Raw genomic sequence first — 11,033 nt, forward strand, 5'->3', positions numbered from 1 at the left:
CCTTGTATCTCCTGTATGCCCTTCACACCAAGGTTACCTTGTATCTCTTGTATGCCTTTCTGTAGGCACAAGGATATGTATATGTCAGTTGCCAATTTAGAACTTTAGCTGCTTGAGGGCAATCATTGCTTCCCTTTTGTCTGTCTCCCTAGTATCTAGCCAGCAGCTGGGTGTTGCTGCAGTGGATAGAATCCCATCCCTGGAGTCAGGAAGACCTGAATTCAAATTAGCTTCAGACATCTACTAGTTATATGACCCTTCACAAGTCAGTCAACCCTGTTTGCCTCAGTTTCCTCATCTGTAAAGTGAGTTGGAAAAGGAGATGACAAACCACTCCAGTATCTTTGCAAAGAAGATGCCAAATCAGGTCATGGAGAGTCTGACACAACTGAAGTGACTCAACAACAGCAACAGTGTCAGGCGCAGAGTAGGTGCTTTAAAAAGAGCTTTTTGATGTATTGCTTGACTCACCAGTTGATCAACAACAATGGACTAGTTGAGCAGCCTATCTTCTCTTTCCTTTGGTTGTAGATGGTACTGTAAATAAGATTGGACTTAAAAGCAGGAAGATCTGAGTTCAACTCCTGTCTATTTGACCCTGGGCAAGTTACTCAAATTTTTTCAGCCTTAGTTTCCTCATCCATAAAATGGGGATGATAATAATACCTTCACAGAGTTGTTGTGAAGATCATGAGAAAACAGGCAAAGTGCTTTGCAAGCCTTAAAGTACCCTATGACTGTTAGCTATTATAATCACAGAATCATGAATCTAGAGCCGCAAGGACTATAGAGGCCCAGGTCACTTATTTGTCAGATGAGGAAACTAAGACTCAGAAAGGTCACATAACTTAAAATGATTGATTTAGAGCTGGAAGGTGTCTCTAGGCCAAACCCTCCAATTTGACAGGTGAAGAAACTGAGGTCTGGTCACCTGCCCAAGGTCACATGGTTAGCAAACAGCAGAGTCAGAACTTGAAGCCAGGTCCCCTGAATCTGACTTCATCCCTCTTTCGACTATACCATATTTCAAAAGTATCACAGCTGAGACCACACAGGTTTGGAGACCAACGACGTTTATTATAATAGCCTTAATACATGTCCTGTCAAAGAAGGAGGACTCTTAGGTAGCCTCTTTCTAGGAAAAGACCCTGCTGGACAAGTCCCCTCTCCTCCTCAGTCATGAAACCAAGCACTCTTCAAGCCTATCTGTGGCAATGGGTCTCTGATCTCTTTGGGGCTGCGGGGTTAGTGAGCAGGAAGAAGGGCTGCTGAGCCCTTCCAGTCCTGGGCATGAGGTCAAGTTCAAGTAGGGACCGCCTGGGATTTCAGAGAAGCCACATATTTCTGAGTCCATTTTGCTTCAGGATTAGCGCAAACTTTCTGTCCTTTTTTGGTAATGAATCTGCAGAGAAAATGCAAAAATAGCCCCTATCTTTTGACTGTGTCCCCATTATAGTCATGACATTAGTGATGTACAGGTTTAGCTTTGTCATTTACAAATGCTCTCCTCCTAACAACCCTTTCGTGTCCTGTCCTGGACTTGGAGACAGGAAAGGCTCCAGAGTCAGTCCTGGCTTCAAATGCCTCTAAGGTTTACTCCCCACATGACCCACCACCCCAGTGTCCTCCCCTGTAAACAAAAGGGGTTGGACTAAATGGCCACTGAGGGCCCTTCCATATCAAGAGCCATGATTTTTAAAATCTTTTTAAATTTCAGACTTAAATAGTCAAATTTAAATACACAAGAAGAAAAGATAAAAAGGCATCTTATAAGCAAATATTAAAACAAACACAAAATAAGAAAAGAAAACATGTCCTGTGTACAGCAGAACATAAAAGAGGAATCAAAATATATAGAAATAAATTTATTTCAAGAAAGTCTATGCAATAATACTATGGGTTGTGTTGAGAGCTGTCCATCTTTTCCTTGCTTCCTCATAAGTTTTCTTTTGTTCTCTGCTGTGCACTTTTTACTTCCTCCACCCCCCTTTTCTCCCAGGCTACAATTAAGCATGGATATATTTAGATATAGATATATACATATACATATACATATAGACACATACATAGTGACTTAGGATCATAGAATTCTTATGCCCATTTTGTAGATGACAGAGGATCAAAGAGGGAAAGTGACTTGCCCACTGTCCCACACCTAGTAAATTTTGGAGGTGGAACAGGAATGAATGAGTCCATCAGTCACTCAGTCATACTAAGTTTGGTTATGCTAAAGGCCAAAGACCCTGCCTGGTCATAAGGTTGATTTGTCTCTGGCATCTCTGAGCCCCTCTCCCCATTCTCCAGGCCAGAAGATATACTCACATGACAGCAGAGAGAGAGCAGGTGCTCTTGGTCAGTTCAAAGGTCTGTACAAGCTTCCTAGAGATGGGTCTGGAGCTGAATTTTGCACAGCAGTACCTGGCAATGTTACTGCCTTCTAAAAAAAAAGCAAGCCAGAAAGACTGGAAACGTCCCATCCTCCTCACCCCTTCCCCCTAACATCCCATCCTGAGAGAAGAGAAAAGCACTTCAGAGAGCACAGGGAGGAGGGGGCAACCTTACGTATGGCAGCCTGGCCTTTGGAGCAGAGGACACCAGCCAAGAGGATGCAGAGAACTACACTGGAGACCTTCATGATTCTTCAGTGTTCCTTCAAACTCCCCCAGCTCAACAGTAGTCCTGAGGCTGAGACTGACTCTTTTTATCAGGGAAGAAGCTCCCTAAAGAGATTTCCTGAGAATACTGTGGTTGAGAAAGATGCCAAGGGTTTGACTTGCCCGTCTAAACTAGAGGGCCTCATCCTTGCCAGGTATGAGCAGCCAAAGGCCAAAGGGCTGCACTAGTTAAGAGGGGGGAATAGAGGCGGGAGAAGGGAAACTTCCAGAGTGAATGCAAGTAGTGGCAACAAGACACATGGTCTCTGCTTGGTCTCACTGGTCTCCAAGCCAAGGGACTTTTGGAAGGTCTTTGCAACTTCTGGGGAAGTAAGTGGGGGGCAGTCCTCAGCAGTTTTTACTCAAAGCAGTCACCCCAGTCTCACTGGACTGTTTAATAAGGCTTAGTTTTTTGTTTGTTTGTTTGTTATATTTTGGATAGAATGATAGACTGGGAGTCTCAAAGATCACTTCTAGATTCTGATACTTATTAACTGGAAGCCTGGGCAAAGCCCTAAAGCCAAGGTGGGGAACCTGTGGCCTCCAGGCCACATGTGGCCCTCTAAATCCTCAAGTGCAGCACTTTGGCCAAATCCAAACTTCACAGAACAAATCCCCTAATAAAAGGATTTGTTCTCTAAAACTTGGAATCAGTCAAGAGGCTGTACCTGAAGACCTGAAAGGCCACAGGTTCCCCACCCCTGCCGTAACCTAACTGAGCTTCTGTAAAATGCAGCCTCTAAGTTTTCTTCCTGAAATGCCAACAGGTAGTGTTCTGGAGCAGGGACATGATCAGGCACATACCTTAGAAAGTTATTTTGGCAGCTCTGCAGAGGATAGATAAGTGTATGCAGGTCACTGAAGGCAAGTAGGTGAATTAGGGAGCTATTGCAATATTTCAGGCAAGAGGAGATGGGGACCCAGGTAGTGAGGCTATGTTCATGGAGAGAGCAGGGAATGTGTGGGAGAGAAGTCACAGAGATTCAATGGACAAGACTTGGCCATTGATTGGTTGTGAGGGATGAGGGAGAAGGAAGAGACCTTAACCCCCTTTAGAGATAGACCCCTACATCCATTTACTGAGACCTAGATCTAGCCTGTAGAGTTGCACAAGATGTCCTCATTCCAAGATGCTTTGTAAAAATATAAATAGGTGGCACAGGGAGTAGAGCACTGGCCCTGGAGTGAGGAGGACCTAAAGTCAAATCTAGCCTCAGACACTTAACACTTGCTAGCTGTGTGGCATTGGGCAAGTCACTTAACCCCCATTGCCCTGCCTTCCCCCCCCCAAAAACAAAAAAGCAAAAAAAAAAAAAATACAAATAGTTCAATGCAACCCATCCACATCACTGGCAGTGCCATTTAAAGCCCACACTCCACTGATGAGATGCCAAAAGTACTTTGTTCCCTTGCAAAGCCACTGGACTGAGGTCTCCAAGTTGGGTGAAATTTGAGAGGGGGAGGAAATATATATAGACTTATATACCCTGATGTGAGGTTTTGCTGTGGGGCTCACTTTGGGAAGAGTTGTGTGATTTGGCCAGATGAGACTCTGGGCAACTGTTGAGCCCCCCACACCCCATCCCCACTCCCCACTCCCGTCCCCCACCCCCACACTGCACCCCCACCTGGCTTAAAAAACCCAGATGTTGGTGCTTCCCTCTCTCTGGTAACTAACTCGGTATGGATGTAATGGTCAGACAGTGGGAAGCCCTGTCTGCTGATGTGTCTGTCTGCTTGTAACTTCTGTTTGTATTCTGATGTTTGATTGATTAAAGTAAGATTGAACCCATTTTAAGTTGCTTTCCTTTAAAAAAAAAAAAAGCAGATCTAAGAACCTATGCTAGCAGCCACCCTGGGTATGCTGGGGTGCTTGCTGCTACACCCTCCCAGACTTTTTTCCTCTTTCATCATGGTCTCCTCTCACTGCTGAGCATTCTGGTGAAGGTCTTCATCTCTCAACCAGCTTGAGAGAACCTGCCTCCTGGAATGGTCTCCATGTTGAGATCTGAAACCATTCTGAAGCAGGTCCCCAAAGGTAGAGTAGGAAACCATGTCAACTGCCGTCCAGCCTCAGTTCCACTGTTCATTGTACATTTGTCCTTGGGTGGGCCCTTAAACCTCAGTTGCCCCATTTCTACTCAGCCCCACCCTTATGCAGGCTGGGAAAGCAGCAGGCCCTAGCACCTCAGAACCAACTTCCCACAGGCAGCTGCACCAGAGGCTAAATCCCTCTCCCCAGCCTCCCAGAAGCCACCACTTTACAAAATTAAAAAAAAAAATTAACATTGGTTTTTAAAGCTTTGAGTTCCAGATTCTCTCCCTTCTCCCCTCCTCACCCACCCCCACTGGGAAGACAAGCAATTCAATATAGGTTATACATGTGTAGTTATGCAAAACATTTCCATAGTGGTCATATCATGAAAGACTATTTCCCTCCATCTGATCCCACCACCCCCATTTATCCTATTTTCTCCTTTGACCCTGTCCCTTTTCAAGTGTTTGCTTCTGACTGCCCCCTCCCCTAATCTGCCCTCCCTTCTATAATCCCTCCTCTTATCCCCTCCCCCCCTACTTTCCTGCAGGATAAGATTTCCAATTGAATGTGTATGTTGTTCCCTCCTTAAGCCAAATCCAGCAAGAGTATGATTGACTCATTCCCTTTCACCTTCCTGCTCTTCCCCTCCATGGTAACAGTCTTTTCCTGCCTCCTTTATTTGAGATAATCCACCCCCATTCTATTTCTCCCCCTCTCTTTCTCCCAACATATTCCTCTCTCACTTCTTAATTTTATTTTTTGGTATCCACTTTACAGAATGTGTGACTCCCTGAGACTAAGAACAATGGTGGATTTTAAAAATATATATTTAATTTATTTATTTTCAGTTTTCAACATTCACTTCCATGTTTTAAATTTTCTCCCACTCTCTGCCCAAGATGATGTGCACAGACATTCCTATGAAACTCATTTTCACATTAGTCATGTTGCATTTGAAGAATTATAACAAATGGGATAAACCATGGGGAAAAAACAAAACAAAAGAAAACAAAAGAGAAAACACCTCTAACACTTGTTAGCAGTGTGACTGCAGGGAATTCATGGCATCTCTCAGCCTCAGTTTCCCCATCTGTTAAAAGAGTGCCACTCTAATGATGCCACGATCTCTGAGGGTATAACTTTTCAGCTCCCTCAACTCCAAACTCAAGGTAGCAGCTACATGGAGCTGCCCCAAGAGTGTAGATAGAGCCACTCTCTCCCTGGTGACATTTGACTGCTCTTCCAGGCACATCAGTAACTAAGTTTCCCGCAGATTTCCTTTCCATTCAGTCTTGTGACATCTGGGGCATGGGACCATCCAGTATGGAAGCTCCCTCCAGGAATGCAGGTTGCAACTGATTTGTCTTAGAGAATTGCATGGGGGCATTTAGAAATAGAGTGTCTCACCTAGGGTCCCTGCCAGTATGTGTCAGTGGTGGGACTTGAACCTAGGTCTCCCTGACTCTAAGCTTGGCCCCACATCCACGAGGCCACATTTTCTCTCATTCTGCACATGGTAGACAATCAACGAAGTCAATCAACAATATTTGTTACTACTCTGTGCCAGGTGCCTAAAATGAAACAGTCCATGCCTCTAGAGTTTTTTAATTGGGTCCTATAAAGCATTTCTACAAGCCTCTGTGTCAAGAGGGGAAAGGACTCCACTGTCCCAATGGTTAGAACCGTAACCAAGGCATTCTCTCCCAGTGAAAGCCTCATCTCCCCTCTCCCCGCACCCACTCAGTATTGGGGCCATTGACTACAGAGCTGGGGGCTGGAATGGGAAGATATAATCTACACTGGTGGAACACTTGGCAAAGTAGAAAAAGCAGTTGAGTGTGTGTGTGTACATATATGCATATATAAATATACATACATATATCTTTATATAATATATATATATATATGTAAATACATATACATACACATATGTAAAATCTCATTTGGTAACCAACACAGACCATTAGCACTGGAAGAGACCACAGAGATAAGCCAGCCAGGCCATAACTGAAACCAGAGGCCCTGGTCTGAATTCCAGCTCTGCCAACTCTGTAGCCTTGGTGGCTTCTCTCTGGGCCTCCGTTTCCTTCTCTACAAAATGAAGTGGAGGGAGGGTGGCTCAGTGGCTTCCAGGTGCTTCTAACTCTAATCTGAGATTCCATGGATTTTACAGAGGAAGAGGAAGGGACCTGGCCTAGGGAACAAAAAAGACTTGCTCTGGGTCAGGTGGACAGCAAATGGCATTTGGGAACCTGGGAGGTACAAAGTATTAGCTATTCACTCTGATGATGGTCCAGCTGAGAGAGAAGAAAGAGAGACCACCTTCTCCACCCCCCATTCCACCCCCAGGAAACTGGTCAGTAAATGCTGCCCCATCCTAGTGATCCAGGGTGGTGCTGTTAAAAGACAGCTTCCTGAGGGGTGTTTTCAAGGCCTTTGGTCCAGCCGACACCGAAACGTTGGTCTTCTTAGCATCTATCTTCTTCATGAGATCCTTGACCCACTGCTTTGTGGGGTCACCACAGATTGGTCTGCCTCTTTTGGTGATAAAGCTGTAGGGGAAGGAACAGCAGACAATCAGAGACAGAAGGGAACTTGGGGATGCTCCAAATTGATTCGTGTCATTTCATAAAAGAGAAAACCTGGAGGGAAGAGAAAGAAAGAGAAGAAAGGGGAAATGGAAGGAAGGAAGGGAGGAGGGAAGGAAGGAAGGAAGGAAGGAAGGAAGGAAGGAAGGAAGGGAGGAAGGAAGGAAGGAAGGAAGGAAGGGGAAATGGAAGGAAGGGGAAATGGAAGGAAGGAAGGAAGGAAGGGGAAATGGAAGGAAGGAAGGAAGGAAGGAAGGAAGGAAGGAAGGAAGGAAGGAAGGAAGGAAGGAAGGAAGGGAGGGAGGGAGGAAGGAAGGAAGGAAGGAAGGAAGGAAGGAAGGAAGGAAGGAAGGAAGGAAGGAAGGAAGGAAGGAAAGAAGAGAAAAATCACATATTAAACGATGGATATTTTGGGGAATATATGATAAATAAGGAGAAAGGAGACTTGATCAAGAAATGGACCAAAATGAAAGTCAAAACTATTATCAATATGATTTAGATAATTATGATGACCTCAAAATCCTACCCTTGGTTAGAAGGGAACCCTCAGCAACTGTGGGGAGTGAGGAAGAGATGAGGATAGAGGATGCAAAGAGAGGAAAGGGTGAAGAAGGGGAGGGACTAACTTCAAATCTCAATCTCAAGGGGACTGCCCCTGGCCACCACATTTAACCCAGATTGTGATGGAAAATCATTGTACCATAAAAAACAATAGACAATAAAATCTGGAGTGATCCAGAGGAAATGTAGTAAAAGAAAATGTCACACACCCATTGTCCACAAAGGATTTTTAAACAAGAATACAGCTATGAGGGGCAGGGAGGTGGTACAGTGAGTAGAGCACCAGCCCTGGAGTAAAGAGGACCTGAGTTCAAATTTGACCTCAGACACTTAACACTTTTACTAGCTGTGTGACATTGGGCAAGTCACTTGACCCCAACTACCCTGCCCTCCCCCCTCCAAAAAGCAACAACAACAACAAAAAAGACAACTATGAAAACTCATAAGAAGCAGATGGAGAAGAAGCTCAGGATCCAAGATGTGCTAGGGTCTTTCAAGTTCACCAGGTTCATTTTACAGCTAAGACAAGTTGGCATAGAGAATTAGGTGACTTGTCCAGGATCTCATAGCTAGTAAGTAGCTGGGGTAGAATTCAAACCCAGACCTTCCTGATTTATGTCGAGTACTCTGTCCTTTGCAACACAGATTTCCTACTTTTGTCCACCATTCACTAGTCGGGGGACCTAAAGCAAGGTCCTTGCCCTCTATGGGCTCAATTTTCTCCATAGAAGGAAAGGCTTTGAATATGTTTCCTCTAAGCTTCCTTCCAGGCTCAGGAATCTATAATTGGTTCCTTTTCACTGGGACTAAGAGGAGTGACAGAGTCACGCAGGCCATGTAGGAGCCTCTTGGGGCTGCATAACCAACTCAGGGCCAGAAGAAGCCACAACATGACAGCCACACCCAGTCAAGAGACCCAATGGATCAATTAACATTTACTAAATATGTAGGCCCTGTGTTAGGCAATAGCAATAACAAGTGATCTTGGGTAAGTCACTTAAACCTTTTTTTGCCTCAGTTTCTTCAACCGTCAAATGGGGATAATAATAGCACCTCCCTCCCAAGGGGATCAAATGAGATAATTTGCTCTTGGCATAGTGCCTGGCACATAGCAGGTGCTATATAATAGCTAGCTGTTGTTAAATGAGTGAAACAGTTCCTGCCCTCTAGGAGTTTACATTCTAATGTGGAAACATAACACATTTCAAGATAAATAAATATGGAGATATATACAAAATTATTTAGGTGTAAGGGGAGCATTCTAGGCATGGTAGACATGGAAGAGGGATATAAAATGTTATATGGAGGCAACCTCCAGAGGGCCACTGGGATTGAACAAATGTGGTAGCTATTGGAAGACGGATTGAAGAGAAGGGAGCTTGGAGACCTCCTTGGGAGGCCTTTTTGGAGGGGCTTCTGAAAACCTGGACTAAGATGATGATCATATGAGTATGGAGAACAGGAGGGGTGGGAGAGATGTTGGGCAGGGAGAATCAAGACCAGGCAATGCATTTATTGGTTACAGGGTCCAAAAGAGTGGAGAGGAAGAGGGAAGAATGACTCATAGGCCCAAGACCCAAGCACTCACATCACTCCAGGCATGGAGCAGACACTCCGGTTGGTCACATGGTAGCTGTCCAACATGTTTGGGGAGACTGCCTTCGGTAGGTACTTGTTACAACAAAACGAGGGAACGACGGCGGCTCCTGAAAGGCAAAATGAGAGGGTTTCCTCTTTCCGTGTGTCTGCCTTAGGAGAGCTTTGGTACTCAGACCCATGGCGAGGACTCCAATTTAATTCAGCAAGAGACATTCATTAAACACCTACTGGGCAAGGGTTGTTGGAAATACAAAAATGAAACAAGAATCTGCCATTTCCCCAGGGAACTAAGTCTAAACTCCCTGCTCCTATAAGTAGTTAGCAGTTAGGTGATGTGGGGGGTAGAGCACTGGATCTGGAGTCAGGAAGAGCTGAGTTCAAATTTGACCTTACACACATAGCTATGTGACCCTGGGCAAGTCATTCATCTTCTGTCTGCCTCAGTTTCCTCAATTGTAAAGTGGGGATAATAATAGCACCTACCTCACAGAGTTGTCATGAGGATCAAATGAGCTAATGTATATATAGTGCTTGGCACATAGGAGGTGCCTAATAAATACTTATTTCCCTTCTCCCTTCCTCCCTCTCTCCCTCCCTTCCTTCCTACAATTTTGTTCCCATCTCAAGTATGGTAAAAGAAAGCTTTCTAGGTTTAAGAGCCAGGGAACCTCGTTCTAATCCTGGTTCTAATCTCCCTCCTTGGGCAAGTAATTTTACTTCTACAGGTCCCGGTTTCTTCATCTGTAAAATAATGAGGGGGATAGAACTCTAAGCTTGCTTCCAGGTCTAGATTGTGAACTTGGCATCAGGAAGACCTGAGTTCAAATTCTTCCTGAGATATTTACTAGCTATGAGACCATGGACAAGTCACTTCCCCTGTTTGCCTCAGTTTCCTTATCTGGATGCCTTTAGGAAACTGCAAAACTCTTTTAACACTAGAAGGACCAGGCACATTAATTGACACAGACATTTTTGAAAAATCATTTTTTTCTATAATTTTTTTTTATAAATTTTCTATAAATTCTCTTGGCTGTGGCAAACACACATTAAATACAAACAATTAAGAGCAGATATTATAATTTTACTTTGAAATACAAATTTTCACCCTGCTATTTCAATTCTCTTTCTTACGGAGAGAAAAAAAATGTTACAGCATGGTCCTTCAAGATACTCTTGAATTTCAGTCCTTCTCCCAGGACCCCAAGTTACTCAGGAAAGCAAAAGCCCCTCCTTAAAAAAACCAACATTCTCCCTGACTTGCTGTATGGCAGCAAGACCTGGAATGCAATAGAAGAGAATGAAGAGGTATACAGTGGGTGTGGATGGACTAAAGCTTGGAGCAAATAACCTGTTGGACCCAGAATGCAGCAGGAAGAGGCTGATGTAGTGGAGACAACAGCACCCTCCTCACAGGGTTGTCATGATGATTGAACAAGTAGTAGTAGTAGTAATAATAGTAGTAGTAGTGGTGGTAGTGGTGGTAGTGATGATAGTGGTAGTGGTAGTAGTGGTGGTATTGGTAGTGGTAGTAGTAGTGGTGGTGGTGGTGGTAGTGGTAGTAGTGGTGGTATTGGTAGTGGTAGTGGTGGTAGT

At 44.4% G+C, this 11,033-nt stretch overlaps 2 protein-coding genes across 3 annotated transcripts in view; both read right to left on the reverse strand.

The window, feature by feature from the left end:
- Nucleotides 1–11,033, reverse strand: part of POR (cytochrome p450 oxidoreductase) — a 203,683-nt gene that overhangs the window by 158,175 nt on the left and 34,475 nt on the right. The gene's annotated exons all lie outside the window — the stretch shown is intronic.
- The window catches only part of CCL24 (C-C motif chemokine ligand 24), a 6,970-nt gene continuing 1,442 nt past the window's right edge, over nt 5,506–11,033 (reverse strand). Inside the window, exons 2-3 of the mRNA XM_069089462.1 lie at nt 9,430–9,547; nt 5,506–7,244 (exon numbers count right to left, since the gene is read on the reverse strand). Of these exons, the coding sequence (XP_068945563.1) occupies nt 7,070–7,244; nt 9,430–9,547 (293 nt within the window). The 3' untranslated portion in view covers nt 5,506–7,069. The remainder of the gene's footprint in view (nt 7,245–9,429; nt 9,548–11,033) is intronic.

The sequence above is a fragment of the Petaurus breviceps genome, unplaced genomic scaffold (genome assembly GCF_028583685.1).
Source record: "Petaurus breviceps papuanus isolate PSGF00001 unplaced genomic scaffold, PetGlider_PUasm1.0 186, whole genome shotgun sequence".
Lineage (NCBI taxonomy): Eukaryota > Metazoa > Chordata > Mammalia > Diprotodontia > Petauridae > Petaurus > Petaurus breviceps.